The 21,828-nt window shown below is 39.1% G+C and overlaps 1 protein-coding gene across 1 annotated transcript in view; it reads right to left on the bottom strand.

The window, feature by feature from the left end:
• Window positions 1-21,828, bottom strand: part of IGF2R (insulin like growth factor 2 receptor) — a 2,372,344-nt gene that overhangs the window by 571,885 nt on the left and 1,778,631 nt on the right. Inside the window, exon 29 of the mRNA XM_044074918.1 lies at window positions 17,646-17,776. Within this exon, the coding sequence (XP_043930853.1) occupies window positions 17,646-17,776 (131 nt within the window). The remainder of the gene's footprint in view (window positions 1-17,645; window positions 17,777-21,828) is intronic.

The following is a 21,828-nucleotide window of genomic DNA, read 5'->3' as shown; positions in this document are numbered from 1 at the left end:
TAATAAACTAAAAATTATATTAATAAAGACCTTAAAGGAGAGCCTCTAACTTAAATGGCTGTCCTTAAAGGGGGGGGGGGACTCTCTAAGTTAAACGAGTTCAGGGAACAACAGAAGGCCTAGCAACTAAGGAGCGACGGCCAACACAGCACAAAAAAACACCACAAGGATGAGATAAGGGGTTTACATTTAAAGAAACTTACAAACTACTATAAGAGAGAAAAAAAATCAAATTTTCAAGCAAATTATTTGAATTTAAATAGAGAAAAAAGTTATACTAAGCCTGAGCCAGTACTGACGCAACCTCGCAGCTAAAGTGGCAAATGGGATCTGGGTAGCTGATGCTGGGCATTCTTGGATAAGGGGTAGCCTCAAGCCAATAAAGAGCTCTCGAGCTATAGTAAGTGGCCGAGTCGGAGCCGAGGATCAGCTCTGAACCCATCCAGCAAGAATGAAGGCGAGATTGGGCAACTTAACATCATCAGTTTCAACATAACCTGACTAGCCTAAAGTAGTTGATGCCTTGCAGGTGCTGTTAGGAGCCAATCGTCCAGCTAAGGAATCACTTGGAATCCCTGCAAATGGAGGTGAGCTGCAACCACTGCCATTCATTTGGTGAACACCTGGGGGGCAGTGGTGAGGCCAAAGGGTAGCACCCTGAATTGGAAATGACTGGCCTCCAGCCTGAAGCACAGATATCTCCTGGAGCTCCTCTCTATTTTGATATGATAGTACATGCCCTGGAGATCTACAGAGCACATTCAGTCATCCTTGTGCAGAAATGTCAGAATGGACTGTACCATAACTGTGCAGAACTTTGACTTCTTTATGAATAAATTCAAACTGCGCACATCCAAGATCAGTTGAAGGTCCCCTGTTTTCTTTGGCACCAAAAAAAGTGTAAGTTCCTCATCCCATTTGTTCAGTTGGGACCTGCTGGATGATTCTTTTGTCTAGAAGTTTTTGAACCTCTAGAAGGGCACTCTTCCTCTAACTGGGTGGCACATGTGGGAGATACGTCCTGGAACTAGATGGAGGAAGGGAAAAGGGAACATAGTAACCTTTGGAAATTATATTTAACACTCAGGTGTCATTTGTTATGTTTGTCCAGGCTTCGGGGTGTAATGAAAGTCTGCCCGCAACTGTCTCCATAGTACGACAGCCAGGCAGTACTTCAGGAGCCCTGAAAGGGGCTGTCAGAGAAAGGTTCTCTGAAGTCCTGATTTTGTGGACCCTCTCTCCCTCTAAGGTGATGTCTACCATTAAATCCTCTCCCTCTGCCTCTAGAAGAGGATTCATCTTGAGAATCAAGAAAAGACCCTTGGGACTTATGGAACCACATCTTCTTCGCACTCTGTTGGTTACTGGAGAAGGTCTGTTAGGGGGAAGAAAACTTGATCCCTATGACAAATAAGGTCTTGCCTTCCTGTTTGCTGCAGGTGAGAGTCTCTTTTACTGATGGCCCAAACAAGGAAAAAACATCAAAGGGGGCATTAATAAACAATGCCTTAAAGGGGCCCGCAAACCTGCACAGCCTCATCCAAGCATGTCTCCTGAGGGCGGTGCCTGAATCAGCTGCTCATGAGATTCCTTCCGCAGCATGGGAAATCAACCTCACTGAGGAATTAGTGATGGAGGACATAGTGGTCAGTTGGGGAGAAACCTTCTTGAAGTCCTCCTCTAACAGTGGCTGCATCAGAGAAGTACAGGTTTTCTTAATTAGATTTCTTTGAAGGTGCGTGAAGTGTGCCAAGTAATTCGGTGCTCTCATCGTAAAGGTGGCTGACACATACATGCGCTTCCCATGCCTGCCCAAAGCCCGAGACTCCTTGTTCTGGGATGAACAGTGGAGCTCTGCTCAGCTAGCTCCTTCTTAGTGGCTGCCAGCACCACAATGGCATCAATTGGGACACGTTTACTCCACAAAGTGCAGTCACTGGGGGGACTAAGGTATTTGTCCATGCAGTTGGGAATGGGCTCCATGGTGTCAGGCTCCTTTCAAGCCTGGTGGGTGATAAGGTCTATGAGCTGGACTGCTGGGGTGGTCACCCAGAACGTAGATGACCTGTCCGGAATGCCTCCAGGAACACTGACTCCTGCAAGGAAGGGGGATGGGAAGACCAGCCAGCCTCTTGCTTCAGAATTTCTAAGATATCCCCAAAGGAAATATCAGGTGAAGATCAGGGGGACCCTTCCCCTTCATCGAAGTCAGTGTCCTCTGTCAATGACTCCAAAGGAGAGTTTAGGTCTGTCCTCTTGCACCGGGTGCTTCAGAGGACCTCTTCAGCGAGGTACTTGGAAGATGGGGGGACCTCTTGCTGAGGGGTAGGCTGGAGGCTCTCCAGGAGGGGCTGACCATGGACTGGAGGGATGGGAGAAAAGCCCTGATCCACAGAGGATTTGTGTAGGGCCTGGCGGAAGAGGGACCGTATCTCACAGTGTAGAGAATACCCTCTCTGCCACCTGGAAGGCCAACGATGCTGGAAGAACCTGCCCTCCCACCCCAGGAGCCAAAGCTGCCAAGGGAGAAAAGGATGAGGTCATCCAGGCTCCGACACCTCCAGATGGCACTGGCCCTAAACAGTCGAAGGCCAAAGCCCCCAGGGAAAAGAATGGCTTCAAAAAAGTCAGAGCCAACACCAGCCTTGAGGACCCAGCGCCGACATCTTGGGTCCAGGACTCAATCCGCTCTGAAAGTATCAGAGCCAAGCTGGTCTGGGACACTATCGGAGTTGAAGAAAGGCATATTCCACACTCCAACAATGGTCCACTCAGGAGTGTCAGACCCTGCAACTACGAAGTTGAAGGTCGGATCAGAGGAGGTGGCTGCTGTATCGGGGTTGGTATTCTTACGAATCCAGCATGGGTTGGAGAAGGCAAGATCCCCAGCTGGATCTGGGCATTGAGAAGACCCCTCATCATCAGATCCATATTAGAGTGGGACAGCCGATAGGATCAAAGACTGAGGAATGTGTCGACCTGACTGGCGACAGGTTGGCCCAGATGGTCAGGAAAGGTAAGGGAGATTTACTCTGATGTGGAGTATGGCTCCAGGACCTCCGATCCAGGGCATGTCTGACCCAAAGGAGTCCGCTCCAGAGATGAGGAGCTTTGGATTCGTACTATCTCGACAGACTCTGACTGCTCAGACCCGAAGGCTGAGAGTCCGGCAGAGAGGTAGGCTTGCCCAGCATCAAATCTACTGGATCTGAGAGCCCTCTTGGATCTGGAGAGAAGCAAGAATAGGAGGGATCCAAAGACAATGGATCTGCCAGCCTCCTGCACTTCTCAGAAGCTGTGATCCTCAGAGTAGCGGAGTGGGTATGCTTGTTTGGGACAGGGGTCTGGGCTCCAGAGGCCAGAAAACAACCTCTCAAAATCAGCTTGTTTCACAGATCAGTGAGGGCACCAGACTGAAGTCCAAGCCAATATCACACAGCATCTCCAAGTGCCCTGGTCCCAGACAATACACACACCTTTTGTGGGCATCCAATTGAGGAATCTTATGGCCACAAGAGGCACACCTCTTAAAACCAGAGGGTTTTTCAGAACTTGGATTGTCAGACATGCTTGAGATAAAAAACACACAAATACAACTCACACACACACACACACACACACACACACACACACACACACACACACACACACACACACACACACACACACACACACACACAAACTAAGCTAACTACCAACTCAAAGATGCGGGGAAAGTTTTTTTTTTTCTTTTTTAAATAGAGAAAGAGAAAAAAGGAGAAACAGAAGGAAGAGGTGGAAGGCTGGAAAAAAACCCCTAACGCTAGTGAAAAATGCTATGGACATGAAATAACTACCTAAGAAGGGTTAGCATTACAGATATGGAAAAGCTTATAAACTGACTAAGAGAGAGAAAAGGCTAATAATAAGGCAGAAATAAATGGAAAAATTTACATAATTGACTGGAGGCTCGGAATTGCATCTGTGCTGTACTGGAAGGTGGCAAACGAGACCTGAGGGTTTGAAGAGGAGTGAGGAAAGGGGAGAGGGAGGAGTTTCAGGCTCGGATCTTATGTCTGGAAGAAATGGCCGTGTCAGATCAGACGACAGATCCAAAGACCCATTTGTGATGCATAATGAAACGGACATCAGATTCCAAGTTTAAATATCTGTGGGAACTGCTAGTAGCACAGACAACCAAGTAGGTATAACTTTGTTTTGTAGTCTACAGAACAATGACAAATTAGCTGCCTTTAAGGATGAAAGGGTTCACTTGATTCAGTAATGCAGGAAATTTGAAGGTGGGAAAGAAAAGCATCATTTTCAAAGCAAACAAAACACAATGTTTGCTCCTGCTTTTGATATCTGTTTTTAATGGAATCGATGAAGAAAGCCAAAAAGTCAGATCAAACTAAAAAGTAGAACAAATCAAAGAAAACAGCCTCGGTCACTCATGGCAGGTAAAATAAACAAAATGTTACCTGCCGTGAGTGACCGATGCTGTTTTCTTTGATTTGTTCTACTTTTGCTGCCTTTATTGGTCACACTTCAAGGTCTGAGCTGTTTTTTACTGTGTCAGACTAAAAGGTAGCAGCTTCCTCTGCTTTGGCAGTAATATAAGCCCCAGGCATGTTGTTTTAATGTATCTAATATTTCAATATACTTGTTTCCGTTGATGTAAGAGCTCCTAGCATGGACTTGTCAAAACACTGCAGCTGAATTCCAAGCTACAGTTTCTCACTGCTGTAGATAAATATTACACACACAGATTAGTGACTGGTGTTACAATTGATAGGGTTTTGTCAATTATAACTCTTTTTGTGAAGGATTCATTTTTATTGAACTTCTGTGACTATGAAGTTAGTAAGAAAGTGTGGGGGCAAAGCAAAGCCCCTATGTAAAGTAAGTACTGTAGTGTTACATCTGGTATAAGTTCTGTGTGGTTAGGTTTATGTATGCATACTGAAGTGTTGGTGGTAGCTGGTTTTGTGGCTGGTTGTTTATGTATGTAGGCTACCGATAATGATGTTTTAAGTTCCATTTTGCAATTGGTTGTGTTTGCTGAGGGTTAACAATAATGCTTGCGTTTGATGTTTTTTTCTCTATGTGGCATCAGCAGGTATTGTAGTCAACTATGACATATTGATATATAAGTTTTGTTATGACTCAGTCCTTTGATAACCAAATTAATTTATTGTTCTCAGACTTCCCAGTTGTGACCTACTCACCACTTTTGTCTTTTAGGCTGTTTTATCAGCTGGACATATACATACAGCCAAAGCAGAGCATTATCTTTACCACTGCACTAGGCTCATACCACTCAACCTCTTAGTGCAAAAAATCTGGATAAAGCCTGACATAATGGGGGACAAAGGTCCAAAAATAGGGACAGATTTTAAAAATTGCTCCTATAAACTTGGAAAGTTGACAGAATAACAGGATTTGTCTTAGCATGCATTTTTCCAAAGGATATGACATCTGAAACTCAAATGAATATCAGTTTAGTGACTTCAGTCCTTATATCATCCTAGTGATTTGCCAGAAAACCACAGATCGTATGACGTACACACCACAAATATTAGGCAAAAATCTGGTCAGCTGAGAAACATGACTAGGCTGTTCACAAGTATAACATTTTTAAGTACTGCTTTAATGCTTCTGGTATATGGAATGTCTGCCTCTTGCACCCAAAAATCCATACAGTGTCAATGTACGAGTTACTTAGGTCCAAATTCAAGGAGGGTGATTACTTCTCTTGCACACAGGTATCTGTGACCCCCCCCCCCCTTTTAATTAAGCATTCCATGTTGATTAATCATGCTCAGTTTCACTCTACAGAGTTTTCAGGTTTGATATTTAGAAGATTATCTTCCTATTATATTGCTATCTGGTGAGCAGAGAGAGATGTATAGCTATAGACACCCTCCACTGTCAACACATCAGTGGTTGGGCTTCTCTCATATATTCCTCTGCTTCATCTTTAGAGGGCAAGAATCTCTCACTCTGGAATCCAACTACAAATCATTCCCATCTGCCTAAAGGAAGTCTCCTTCTATGCCAGCTAAAACAATATCTCTTCAAAGAAGACAAATGTGTCTGCCTATCAAAGGGTCACATCGCCTAACCCACTACTTTTCTCTTCTCCTTCTTCCTCCATCTTTCTTTCCATTGATATATTTATTGTACATATTATAAATAATGTGATGCTTAGAATACTATTAGTCTTTTGACTGCATTGTAAAATTGCTGTTTTTATGCAGCATTCTCCATGTAGTTTGTCTGCCTTCATGCATACTATGTATGGCATGTTCCTACAGTTACCTTATTTGCAATAGAGTGTAAATTTTGTATGCTTACTAAACCCTTGTGTTCTGTTATTACACCGCCTGGGCCAAGTCTGAGAATGGTCACTGATGATCAGTGCACTAATCCAGTAAATAAAGAGATTAGCTTTAAGCATAGCACAGACTGTGATCACCTGAGATGGATGAAGAATAACTCAAAAGCACAAGGAAAGCAGCCCCACAGGATCAAAAAATATTGCAATTGCAATAAATCCAATAAGTGAAGATATTCACAAATGTAATCACTTTTTTAAGACGTTAGAACTTTTATTTATACACAAGCACTTTCGGAAGGCTTTGTATCCTTCCTTCTTCAGACCAAACAACTCATCATGGAATGGTTCTCACTTAAATAGAGTCCCAATTAATTAATTAATGACATCGGAAGTGAGAACCATCTTTTTTTTAAAACATTTTATACTAAAACCACATAATTATAAACTTTAAAGTGCATAAATTCAAGTTGTGCATAACACTAAAACACATCAATAATTAATCGAACCATTGGTTACAAATATATATGTATATATGATTGCTGTTCATCCTTACTGATAAAAATATATAATAAATGTGAACATTTTACACAAGGCCTTATTGTTTCCTAACTAACCATCCCTCCCTACAAACAAGTAGGATAAAAGTAAGCTAATTTATGATGAAAACCATGAATAAAGCAACTATCTAATGTCAAAGCTAATATAGTTTATCCTGTGTATTATAATAAAAACTAAATTTCAACCCAAGATGAATACTCAAACAATGAATATGTATATTCCAAATGTCAATACATTTAATAAAATGTGTTATGTTAAATATGTTATGTATAAACCAATAAATTAAAATAAAAATCACGTGCCCCATACCCCCCCACCCCCCTTTTTTTTTTAAAGCGAAACAAATGTATGCATATATATATATATAAAACTAGTAAAATTGTTCATGTAGCTATTTTAAAAAACACACAAGAACAAAGGCAGGTGTAAATGCTAGTAAAAAATATTTCCTACATGTTATTGTTGTAACTATTACCTCCTTAATGCTAACTGTTTTAATATGCAAGTTAAAGAGATTGATTCATTTAAACCAGGGTTTATGTGTGCGCCCGTTCTTATCTGCCAAAAGAGTTCCTCCTTCTCCAGTATAATTTGCGAAGGGCCTGATTTTGGATCCGCATTAATTTGTCTTAACACTGCAAAATTAAAGGCATGATCTGGGTACTCAATAGAATGGCAAGCCAATGCATTGTTTACGTCCCTCTTAGATATTGCGTATATATGTTCATATATACGTTTTCGTAAAACTCTCTCGGTCATCCCTATATAGAAAGCCGAACAATTATTACAAATAGCCACGTAGACTACCGCTTTAGAAGCACAATTAAAATTTCCTAGGATTTTATATTTCTGTTTGTTTATTATAACATTTTGCCCTTCCTGTATACATTTGCACTGGCGACATGCCCCACATTTCGTCATCCCTTTCAATCTATGGAACCCTATTTTCTTATTCCTTTCTAACAGACTTTTATGAACCTGGCGAAGATCCAAAGATGTCTGGCAAATGCTTATCTTCTACTACAATGAGATCTTCAATTCTTTTGCGATTTCTTTTAAAAATATGATTTATAAAATGATGGTCCCACTGAAATGTGCATAAAATATATTAGCAGTTTTAGTGTTGAGTGTTACTGCCCTCGGTCCTACTTGTTTGTAGGGAGGGATGGTTAGTTAGGAAACAATAAGGCCTTGTGTAAAATGTTCACATTTATTATATATTTTTATCAGTAAGGATGAACAGCAATCATATATACATTTATATTTGTAACCAATGGTTCGATTAATTATTGATGTGTTTTAGTGTTATGCACAACTTGAATTTATGCACTTTAAAGTTTATAATTATGTGGTTTTAGTATAAAATGTTTTTAAAAAAAGATGGTTCTCACTTCCGATGTCATTAATTAATTAATTGGGACTCTATTTAAGTGAGAACCATTCCATGATGAGTTGTTTGGTCTGAAGAAGGAAGGATACAAAGCCTTCCGAAAGTGCTTGTGTATAAATAAAAGTTCTAACGTCTTAAAAAAGTGATTACATTTGTGAATATCTTCACTTATTGGATTTATTGCAATTGCAATATTTTTTGATCCTGTGGGGCTGCTTTCCTTGTGCTTTTTCGTTTTTCACAGTTTGTCTGGCAGTTTTTGGTGTTATCGTTTGTTATGGCCAACGAAGGAAGCTCCCCTACGCAGGATCCACTTTTCTCCCAGGAAGATATGGGTTATAGTAACAGCAAGAGCGTTAATCAAGCTGGCGACGAGGCGAAGGCCGATGGTAACCTAACAACGCTAATACATATGTTGTTAGGGAGGATGGATACGCTTACTCAGCTTATCGACAACTTGGACAACGCTGTAAAAACCGGTAACAATAACCGAAGCTATCCAGTGGACGTTACATCACATGTTAATGTCAGCGGAGCTGATACAAGAACAATTACTGAGAACAAGGATTCCCAACACGCAAGAGGTTTAAAAAGTGCCGTGGTGATGGATTTAAGCTCTACTTCTAACGATTTCCCTAGTATACCGGCAGGGCAAGGACACGCTCCAGCTTCAAGCATCGGAACTACACAAGGTACAGTTACATCAAATGACATTAATGATTCAGTTCCCACTGTTACCTCCTATTTAAATAAGAAAAACTTTTTTATTTTTGACAATAACGGAGGGGGTGTAGAGCTTTTGGAAAGAACTGTGCCTTCTAACGTAAATAATATAGCAACGCTAATTGGCGAATTTGATTTTAAACTGTTTAGATGCAAGAAGTTACAACTAGAGATTGCCTACCTGGAAGAATGCCTAGATAAGAGGATTGTGCCTAAAGGGCTCAGGCAATGGCGTTTCCCGGTGGGCTTAGTCGAGGGCTCACAATTCCACAAACAGCTTCTTGACCTGTTTGATAGACAAAGTTTCGAGTTTATAAAGATGCTTATTGACCATTACTGTCAGCAGGTGGACGTTTTTAAAAAAGACCTGGCTGATTTAGAATACAAAATTAAAGAAAATCATGACTTTTTGAGATATAAGTATGACTATGCTCGTATTTTTACGAGTATAGAAGCAACTACTAATAAATTATGTGAAAACAAAAGGAAGAAAATAAAAAGGGATGTTCAACAATATGCAAGCAATAAAGCTTACCCTAAACCACCACAGGTTGGACAAATTAAAAACAAGCCTAAGAGGCCCTTTTCTCATGCAAACAAGAGAGACAATATTAATGAAGGGCATGACATTCAACAATTGGATGAGTTTTTGGAAGAGGGCTATAATAACAATGACCCCCTCCAGGGCTGTGACTTAGGCTTGGACAATGAGCAAGAGCAAGCAGGTCAATCCAATGCAACGGGTAATATTTTTGAACGACAACAGGAAAATTTAAATCCTAGGACTGAAGTATTAGGGGCTGAATATAACCAAGGTTTTTTGCAGAGCCAGAACCCACATCAAATGAACTTGAGGTCGAACAAGACCCTTACGACCTTTACGAATTCAAAGAGCAAACAGAACCAGAGGAGGAAATGATGACAATTATAGGTCAGCCTACCATAGTGTATAGTACGGAGGGTGACTTTAAGATCTTTAATTACACTTCCCTCAACATTACTACTGAAATGGCTGACTTTTTCTCCAAGGGTCTCACATTTGTTCCGGACACACGTATGGATCTTGTTAAGACTATCATTGACCTTAAGCTCTTTGTACGTAAACTTAATCTTACTACTGTATTGGGTAGGAGTTCCTCACTAGTTAATCCATTTAGAATAGCCAGTTTGTTTAATCCGCCTTTGGTAAATAATCTGAAAACCTTTGAGAAGGCTTGCGAATTAGATCTAAGATTTTTGGCAGCTAATAAGGGGCATAACACCAAAAATAACCTCAACATAACAGTTGGGCAACGTAATTTCCTTAAATTAATTCAGGATTGTAACATTCGGGTGATGAAACCCGATAAGGGGAATGGTCTTATTTTTATGAACCAAATAGACTATATTAATGAATTAACTATGCATCTTAACAATGGGCCTTATGAGAGTATTAGTTTAAACGAGGTGAATAAAGCCCATAATAGTATTAAAGGCATAATTGAAGATTTGTTTTTAGAAGATTTTATTGATATAGACATTCACACTTACTTGAATGTTCTGGCACCCAGAATGCCATCTTTTTTTGGTGCCCCTAAAATCCATAAGTCTATTAGTAAGCCCCCTTTTAGACCTATTGTAGACGGTAGAGGGTCTATATTGGTAGCCTGTGCTAAATATGTGGACACGATTTTAAAGCCATTTATTACAAAAGAAAATCAAATATGCAAAGACTCATGGAATTTCCTTGAGAATATTAGTAAAATACCCTTTGATCCTAATTTGGTATTTTTGACTGTAGACATAAAAGATTTGTACACAGTCATTCCACAACAACTTGGACTGGAATGGTTGAGGGAATTTCTTGAAAGTAAAAAGGTTGAACAAAACATTATATATATAACTGAAACCTTATTAGAGCTTATTTTGAAATATAGCTTTTTTTGATTTTAACGGCTTAACATACAAGCAGACCTCAGGAGTTGCCATGGGCTCTCCTTGTGGGGGGGCATTTGCCAATTGTGTCATGGCTCAATGGGAAAACTCATTTTTATTTAACAATGCCACTTTCAAAAAGCATGTCGCCTGGTATACTAGATACCAGGACGACATGTTTTTCTTATGGAAAGGCCCTTTGGATGAAATAGCACCCTTTATTGAGGACATGAAGACATTTACTGACTTTCTGGACTTCACGTATGAAGTCCATACTAATGAAATTAGTTATTTGGACATAATGTTAAGTAAAGATTCTACCGAGTCCAGATTCATTAGTAAAATCTACCGCAAACCCACTTACTCTAATGGTTTTTTACATTTTAGTAGCTGTCACCCTTACCATCAAAAAAGAGCAGTCGTTAAAGGACAGATGGTAAGGGCAGCGCGTATGATTACAAGAGAGGTAGATTTCATGGACGAATGTAATAATTTGAGTAATATGTTTTCAAATAGAGGGTACCCTGGGCCTTTGATAACTGAAGTTAAAAATGAAGTTATGTTCAAAAGGCAGACAGGGTATTTTAAACCCATCTTGAATACACAAGTATCCCATATGGTTATAAATCAAGAAGTTACCACGACCGAGGGCAGTAACACTAAAACTGCTAATATTGGCATTAGATTTTTATGCACATTTTCAGTGGACCATCATTTTATAAGAAATATTTTGCAAAAGAATTGGTCAATCATTGTAGAAGATAAGCATTTGTTAGACATCTTTGGATCTTCGCCAGGTGTTACTTATAGAAAAGGCTTCAGTCTAAAATCCCTGTTAGAAAGGAATAAGAAAATAGGGTTCCATAGATTGAAAGGGATGACGAAATGTGGGGCATGTCGCCAGTGCAAATGTATACAGGAAGGGCAAAATGTTATAATAAACAAACAGAAATATAAAATCCTAGGAAATTTTAATTGTGCTTCTAAAGCGGTAGTCTACGTGGCTATTTGTAATAATTGTTCGGCTTTCTATATAGGGAAGACCGAGAGAGTTTTACGAAAACGTATATATGAACATATATAAGCAATATCTAAGAGGGACGTAAACAATGCATTGGCTTGCCATTCTATTGAGTACCCAGATCATGCCTTTAATTTTGCAGTGTTAAGACAAATTAATGCGGATTCAAAATCAGGCCCTTGGCAAATTATACTGGAGAAGGAGGAACTCTTTTGGCAGATAAGAACGGGCGCACACATAAACCCTGGTTTAAATGAATCAATCTCTTTAACTTGCATATGAAAACAGTTAGCATTAAGGAGGTAATAGTTACAACAATAACATGTAGGAAATATTTTTTACTAGCATTTACACCTGCCTTTGTTCTTGTGTGTTTTTTAAAATAGCTACATGAACAATTTTACTAGTTTATATATATATGCATACATTTGTTTCGCTTTTAAAAAAAAGGGGGGTGGGGGGGTATGGGGCACGTGATTTTTATTTTTAATTTATTGGTTTATACATAACATATTTAACATAACACATTTTATTAAATGTATTGACATTTGGAATATACATATTCATTGTTTGAGTATTCATCTTGGGTTGAAATTTAGTTTTTATTATAATACACAGGATGAACTATATTAGCTTTGACATTAGATAGTTGCTTTATTCATGGTTTTCATCATAAATTAGCTTACTTTTATCCTACTTGTTTGTAGGGAGGGATGGTTAGTTAGGAAACAATAAGGCCTTGTGTAAAATGTTCACATTTATTATATATTTTTATCAGTAAGGATGAACAGCAATCATATATACATTTATATTTGTAACCAATGGTTCGATTAATTATTGATGTGTTTTAGTGTTATGCACAACTTGAATTTATGCACTTTAAAGTTTATAATTATGTGGTTTTAGTATAAAATGTTTTTAAAAAAAGATGGTTCTCACTTCCGATGTCATTAAGTAATTAATTGGGACTCTATTTAAGTGAGAACCATTCCATGATGAGTTGTTTGGTCTGAAGAAGGAAGGATACAAAGCCTTCTGAAAGTGTTTGTGTATAAATAAAAGTTCTAACGTCTTAAAAAAGTGATTACATTTGTGAATATCTTCACTTATTGGATTTATTGCAATTGCAATATTTTTTGATCCTGTGGGGCTGCTTTCCTTGTGCTTTTTCGTTTTTCACAGTTGGTCAGGCGGTTTTTGGTGTTATGAAGAATAACACACTCATCTCACTTTCTTTCTCTCTCTGTAAAATGCAGATAAGAATTACTATTGTGCTGCACTGACAAAAAGAACAGACTAACAGAAAAAATGTGCATTAAGAGGTGGTTGAAGAAATGGGTTGACACTAAGAAGACATCAAAGTAGACATAATTAAAATTAAAATGAAAACAAATGCAAACACTAAGAATACATGCTGCATTTCCATGATTTTTGGTGCAAGCACGCAGACTGGTTAAGAGAATCTACATTACAGAATTAATAAATGTTTGCTATATTAATAGCACAATATTCTCAGGTTCAGGGTCCTGAAATGAAAAACATTTTACTTAATTATTACTGTTAAGGTGCACTTCCATGAAATTTCCGTCACATGGCCAAAATAAAAAGTTTCAAATACGGATGGATCACTTTAAAAAACATATTTATTTGTAAAGATATGTGGCACAATTTTGTTTTTTTTAAAGTTAAGTTTATGATGCTTTAGTTATATATTTTTCCCCAGAATGCCTAGTTTACTAAACAGTATTCATTTTTGCCTATGTATGTCATTTAAGACTCTTTTTTCTGGATTGGGCTACAATTATTAAGTTTCAGTCTGGAAGTTGAAGTTCAAACCCAAATAAAACTCCTGATTACAGTAGACTGCAGTTATTACAGAGTGCCAACATATAGTTGCGTGTCCCTGCAACAGTCCAGGTGGTTCTACCCTGAATAATTCCATGTAGTACCAGTCAAATGAAAGTAAGAGAGCACTGAAATCTGCTTACAAATCCTTGTTATTAAAGGATGACATTAATACAGCAAAAGGCAGTATGCACTGAGGCTCAATATTAAAAAGATGAGTAAGGCTGCAGTGGTGCAGCAGTTAGCAGTATCGCCTCAAAGTAAGAGGATCTCTGGTTCGATTCTTGGCTGGTGCTCCTTCTGTGCGAAGTCTGCATGTCTTCCCTGAGCTCGAGTGAGTTTTAAAGACAAGCAGGTAGGTGTGTGTGCTTTCTGTGAAGGCTGGATGCCGGGCTGGCAACTCAACACCATAAAAACACCACTTCCAATCAATCTGTGGACCAGTGATCCGCTGTGGTAACCCCTATCCAGGAAAAGCCAAAATACATTGCTCAATATTAAAAAGAAGAAAAAATAAAAAAAATAACTACTTAACCAAAAACACTAATCATGTAGAGTTACTAGCCTTAAAGGTTGCCTAATAAAACTTCTTATAGAAATTAATTACTGGGGGATACTGGAGGTTAGCTTCTTAAGACCAACTTCTTACTGCAATGGTTTGCAATAAAAGTATCACCCTGCTGACTAATTCATCACTAACAATAGCAAGATCAAAGATCTTATCACAGCAGGAAGTTCACCCAGATGTTCTTGAAAATAAAGGAAGAAAATTACAAAAAATAGAAACAGAGAAACAAAAAACGAGCGAAAAGAAATGAAGACTCAAAGAAATGAAGACTCAAAATGTTGCCCGCACCATGCATCTTCCCCATAAAGTCATAAAACATGGAGTGCAGACAGATACATCCTGCACTTGGGACAGAAAGATGATGATGTCTTGGACAGCCAGTCCTGTCTGTGCACACTGGAGTTGGAAATGGTTATGTACGTACAACTAGCAAATTCCAGTATAGGATCACCCATACAGTTAGTGTATTGGCCATACACTAGTCAAACATGCTACATGGTGAAACGCAGCCACTTATGTGGATGGTACTACATATGCCTCACATTTCTGTGGTGACAATTTCTATTGTGATATTCAATATCACAACATTTTAATACAAATCTACATTTTAACTGATGAAATTATTATATTAACAACTGTTCAGTGACCATCCTGCATATAAACCACCGCCTCTAAACACCTAACTACATCTGTAAATAGTGAGAGTGCAGATTTAAAGTGCACAAACCCACCTTTGTAAAACTATAGCAGACACCTAACTACCTCTGTAAATTGTGTGTGTGTGCAGTTGTACAGTGCACACCCAACTCTAGTGTGTATAACTATAACATCTAACTACATCTATAAATCCTGAGAGTGCAGTTGTACAGTGCACACAGACCCCACCTGTGTAACATCTAACTACATCTATAAATCCTGAGAGTGCAGATGTACAGTGCATGCAGAACTCTCCTGTGGAAAACTATAATCATCTAACATCTATATCTAAAAATATATCAAACATCTAATTACCGCTGTAAATGCTGAGAGTGCAGATGTGCAGTGCACACAGAACCCTTCTGTGGACAACTATATCATGCATCTAGCTACATTTGTAAATGGTGAGGGTGCAGATGTACAATGCACAAACAACCATCTTGTGTAAAACTATATCAAATGCCAAACTGCATCTGTAAATGGTGAGTGCAGACATACAGTGCACACAGAACCCTTCTGACTAAAAATATATCAAATATCTAATTATCGCTGTAAATGTTGAGACTGCAGATGTACAGTGCACAAAGAACCCTCCCATGTAAAACTATATCAAACATCTAATTACAGTTGTAAATGGTGAGAGTGCAAATGTACAGTGCACACAGAACACTTCGGTGGAAAACCATATCAAACATCTAACTACATTTGTAAATGGTATGAGTGCAGATGTACAGTGCACACGACACCCTCCAGTGTAAAACTATATCACATGCCTACCTACATCTGTAAATGGTGACAGTGCAGATGTACAGTGCACACAGAACCCTCCTGTGTAAAACTATATCACACTCCTACCTACATCTGTAAATGGTGACAGTGCAGATGTACAGTGCACACAGAACCCTCCTGTGTAAAACTATATCACACTCCTACCTACATCTGTAAATGGTGAGAGTGCAGATGTACAGTGCACACAACACCTTCCTGTGTAAAACTATATCAAACATCTAACTACATTCTGTAAATGGTAAGAGTGCAGATGTACAGTGCACATGACACCCTCCAGTGTAAAACTATATCACACACCTACCTACGTCTGTAAATGGTGACAGTGCAGATGTACAGTGCACACAACACCCTCCTGTGTAAAACTATATCAAACTACATCTGTACATGGTAAGAGTGCAGATGTACAGTGCACATGACACCCTCCAGTGTAAAACTATATCACACGCCTACCTACATCTGTAAATGGTGACAGTGCAGATGTACAGTGCACACAACACCCTCCTGTGTAAAACTATATCAAACATCTAACTACATCTGTAAATGGTGAGAGTGCAGATGTACAATGCACACGACATCCTCCAGTGTAAAACTATATCAGGCCATTTGTTGGTGACACAGTGTGCTGTTACATATGCTCAGTTTGCACAACAGTGACACTCCTACAGTTCCATTTCTAACACACAGAATATTAGACTTGTTAAAATGCATAAAAATGTTTACAGTTTTCTAAAACCATTGCATTTATTAGCAAACAAAACAAGACTAAAGCATAATATCTGAAGGTTTAACTGAGATGTATAAATCAAGAGCACAAATTAGAATATTTCTGTAGTGTTTTTTTAAATGTGCACAAAGAAGCAACTGGAGAGAATGTAATTTCTAATTAAGGCACTGTAAGGGCTGTGTCACCTTTGTTCTAGCTCTGTCAATATTACTTTCATCATTCTGTTAAGAGTATCACGATGTAATTACATTTGGAAAAATACCGACAAGAAAATAAAGGCATGAGAAAAGAAAGTGCAACTGGCATATTAGCTCTAGTGAGTGTATTGTATAAACTACAAAACTTAGCTAGTTTCTGAGAGTAAGGGATCATCGCCCTGTATTAAATACAGCACTGTCACCTTTTTGGTTCTCCTCTCTCTCAGATCATTCTTTGGCTCTCCACATACATCACTGGGTCTACCAGCAACCTTAAAAGATCTCCTGGACTTTCTCCTTTTAGGGCTGGGGCTAGAGTACAGCTTAAAAGTGTTCTATGGGGTCTGGTCAACCACTTCTGCAGGGGTTCTTTATGACTTAGTAATACCTTGCCCCTCTCCTGCATTCACCAACCTCATCCAAGGGCTACTCCACTCACTGGGCCCCTTGTCCCCTCAGAAAGCATCATCTGTGAATGCCCTCTCTCCATGGATGGCTTGATTATCCATCCCTACCAGCATCTCAAATGCCTGAGATGCTAAATGAACACCTGGATTGTATATTGGGCTTTATCTCTCTGTGATGTCATTGGCAATATTCAACTGTCACGCTGACACTTATGAGTTTATACCCTCCCCAATCCCTCTAATAACACACCTAACAATATTATAACCTTCCATTTCAACAGAAAATACTAGCAACTGCTCACAAACTTCATGGTTGTAGCATTCTTTCAGACTGTTAAAAAAAAGTCTCCCAAAGCTCAAATTTTACTCTAGACTATTCCTGCAAAATCAAATTTAAAAGTTAGATATAACAGAGAGCCTGAGTTTGCCATCATTATTCTACAAACTGCATTATCTAAATCTTATTTAATCAAAATTAATAATTGTGTACTTACCTGTTTGAGGGACTAAGGGCTTACAGATATTTATGTAGTATCTTGGTATTCCACTAGCCAACCGTTCAGCCTCCCAGTTGTCTTGGTACCTAGACAACTGTGATAGATCATATGCATTTCCATCTGCATCCCTAGAACAAAATGTATTCAAATATATGTGTTACTGTACAAAGACAAATGTCAATAGTGTTTCAAACTCAAAATTCAAAACGTATGTTCACTGTAATATATGCAACAGCAATCAAAATGGCTTTCTATTTATTTCTTCTCCAAAACCCACTATGTCCTAACTTGGATCATGTAGAACCAAAGCCAATCAAAGCATGCAGTGGGAATAAAACAAAGAACCAGTCTTGACAACAGTGCATCATGGGATGCGCATGTGCACATAAATACATAAAAACATAGAGACACGCATAAATATACAATACACACAGTTACAGACAATTTATATAGCACTTGGTTCCACTATGCAATACCTGAAAGATGATTTATTTAAAATAAAGTTTGCTTTCACAACTGAAACAAAAACTAAATGCAAGCTAATGGTGGAGACTGAAACAAGTTTTTTGTTCCTGCAAGGGTAACCCCACATCCTCAATTATATAAACTGTAATGCTGCAGAATAGTGGGAAAGTTACAACAGTCTCAAAAACCACTAAATTTGAACAGCCACGATCAAGTAATTAATTTATGATCAACTGGTCCTTGAGAAACTGCAGGACATGATGCCCGTTCAGCTATTGCCACACCTGTGGGATGTCAGAGAAATCTAGAACAACTCACACAGTTACAGGCACGACAAACACTCAGGACATAAGGCACCCCAGCTAGGAACAAAACTAGAGAACCAAGAGTTGTGATGCAGAAATGCTAACCACTGCACAACTGTACTGCCCACTGATGTCCACCTCAAATATGACACGCATTAAAGCTTGAAAACTATTACAAAACCTTTTCAGCACCCTGTGTGTCTGTTTAAGGTATACTTAATCTTTAAATATCCATATACAAATAAGAATGAATACAAGCTTGATTTTTTTGCCATTGTAAAGCTTTCACCCATCCTGGCTGGCCTCTGGAAATCCTGTCAGTCACCTGTGTTTTGCAATCAACACACCATCATCTCTAAAGTCCTACAGACTGAAAATTAATATCAAGCCTGTCTGTTACTATCACTAAAGTGGGTAATATAATTTCTTGGGTGGAGTAACACTAGTTGTGTCTTTCGGCTTTTCCTGGTTAGTGGTTGCCACAGCGGAACTCCGGTCTGCTAATGATTGGCAGTAGATTTTTAAGTGCTGGCTTGCTGGGCCTAACACACAACCTTCAATGAAGGAACGCCCATTCACGCATGTCGTCACACAGAAGATGCTCTAACTGAGAATCGAATGGGCAACGTCTAATTGTGAGGTGACAATGCTACCGCAGCACCACCACCGCAGTCTTGGGTGGAGTAACACTAAATTCCAAAATCATCACAAGCTCCAACCTGAACACAAAATTGCCCATCAGCAACCATCTCCCCCCAGCAGAGTGCCAATCTTTCAGAAGTCTGGTAATTTATGAGTTGGCTTTGTGACAAAAATGTAAGTCTTACTTGAAAAACTCTCAAGTACAACAATCACAAGAGTGTCTTTTCTTGCCACAACTAAAACAAAATTAATTTCCAAACCAGTTTTGCCTTGCTGCACCCCCACATACCTCCTACTTACATATACTAATTCCAATACCTTGAGGTGTACAGAAACCCCAGAGATACTGCAGTTTTGATAAACTCAAGCATCACACATTACAGTCTGAATCACTAAGCCTGACACCCCTTGGAGTTGCTACTTTTGTTGGAAGGGTGTTGGACTTGTAGCCCCCTAGACATTTACATATTTGGAATGAGACTACATATTCTGGAGGGGTATCTGTTTTTGCATGACTCGATGCTGCAATATTCTGTCTAGTAATTTTCTAACCTTTCCACATTCACCATCCAAACAGATAAACAATGTCAACCTCCCACGTTAGAGCCAGATAAAGTAGCCGGTCTACACCTAAAAGTTAACTGTGCTCTGATCAGCACTTGCACAGTCCTTAATGCCTGACATCTTTAATGAAAGAGCTTGCTGAGCCCTGAAAGGTATCTGAACATTTTTAAATTAGGGCTCAGAGACATGCTAATATCTCACAAACCATAAAAGTTAAAGCATGGCATAGAAACAGCAAAGCTATTAAGGAGAAACAGCTTTACAGTGTTACTAATTTCAAAACTCAAGCTTAACCCTGAATTTATGTTTATTTCTGAATAATGAAATGATACAAGTATTTAAGGCAATGTGCTGCTACATCTAGACTTCGCAGTAGTCCTGGGTTTGATTCCTGCAGCCTCTACTGGCCTACTTTGTGACTTTGACATGCAACTTAGACACTGTTCCCGAGTTAACCCTGAAAAGGAAATATGAGCTAAGCCAATTAAATGCCATTTTTGTTGTAATACAGAAAATTTTTCCCAAACTGTTTTGTCTTAGTAATCAAAATTTGTTAAACTGACATTTTCAGTAGCACACTTACCTGCCAGTTGTCAGTTTTCCAATAACGCCTACAAGCCACATGTGCAAATTTTATTTTGATCAATTTATAGAAAAGGAAACTCTACTTTAACTTTTTAAGAAAGTTTACAAACAAGTATGCAGTATCTCTCAAAATGTGTTTGTGGCAACAGGACAAGTTGGAAATCAGGTGACACCATGCAGTAACAAGTACATTTTCACTACTTCTCAAACAGATACATACTGTTAATAATGAGCACTTCTAATAAAACAAATCAATGTAACAGTATTGGCTTGTAATTTCATTAAAAAAGTTGTAAGAATTAAGTAAAATAGTGGCAAAGCCACAGACTAGAGGTATGATACCCTTAAAGTAAATCCTCACAGCAGCTATACTACTGTAAAGACGGGGTCAGAAGAGACCCTGTTTATGACGTTTCCTTTTTAAGGGCCACAAAGAGTAGTAAAGTATACATAATCATTTCTTTCATAAAAATGCAAAAAAAAATCCAGCAAAATATTCAGTATGTAGATTACAGATTTGTGTAGTGTTCTCCATTTTCTTTAATTTTTGTTGGTCTGTCCCTATAGGCATGTATGCAAGGCAAACCAACAAGTATACTTCTGTAGTAAATCTGGCCCTGAAACTGAAGAAATTTCTTTACCATTTTTCTTAAGTATCTTTAATATCTACCTGAGCTACTACTAAAGTCAAGTAGCTAGGATTTTCGTTTAGCAAGCTGCAGTACAGTGTCAGTAATGAAGCACAATTCAAGCATCGAGTGTGGGAGACAAAGCCTAGGGCAGCCTCAGTACTCTTCCCTGCTGAGCCACTGACAAAGACAGCACTTTCACACTGTTGTCACAGGACATAAGGCTACTCTTGTACTGAGTTGACTGGCTATAGGATACAACCATTCTAGGCCATTCTGACAAGGTAAAATCCCACAGGGAACAAAGCATTAACAGTTTTAAAGTCACCAGAGCTGTAGTACTGCTCCCTCCAAAATTAGAAGTGCAGTCATTAATAATGTTTCACGTCCAGCTGCCAAGGGGAAATTCCTTTTCAACTACATAATACAGACATACAACATGCTTTTTGGATCCAGTGTGATTCTGGAATAAATAATGGCTAAGTGATTACTCACCATCACAGCAGACCAATTTGGGCCTGATCCCTCTGTCTGTCCATGCAACATTATCCCTCCTGTTCCCCCAAGGAGCCCCTTCATTCCCTCAACATGATAAGATTCTCCTGGGGCAGGAGCCAGATGGAATGGGAGTGAGTGCTATCTATGCAGAAAGGGTGGAGATTTTTAGTATATGCCCTACAACGTCCTAACATGCCATAAGCATCTGAAGAAGCACTGGGCTCATGGTGTGCTGTTGTAAGAATTAAGTAAAATAGTGGCAAAATACCTCTGTGTGATGCCACTAAACCACTGTACCCTTACAGACAGCATCTGCTCATGACCCTGGTCTACAGCAGCATTTTTAGCATAAACAGTGACCCATGCATCTGCACCCATTCCTCCACTGAAAGAGGGGAGAGCAGGCTCTGCCTCTTTATTCTACTCCTCCCATACGCCAGCTCTAAGAGCCCAAGACACTAATCAAGCAGTTTGCCTGGGTCACCATCAAGA

Source organism: Protopterus annectens, chromosome 1.part0 (genome assembly GCF_019279795.1).
Source record: "Protopterus annectens isolate FY-2018-M chromosome 1.part0, PAN1.0, whole genome shotgun sequence".
Classification (NCBI taxonomy): Eukaryota; Metazoa; Chordata; order Ceratodontiformes; family Protopteridae; genus Protopterus; species Protopterus annectens.
Note: the sequence above shows the minus strand (reverse complement) of the source record. Positions and strands in the feature narration are given on the sequence as shown.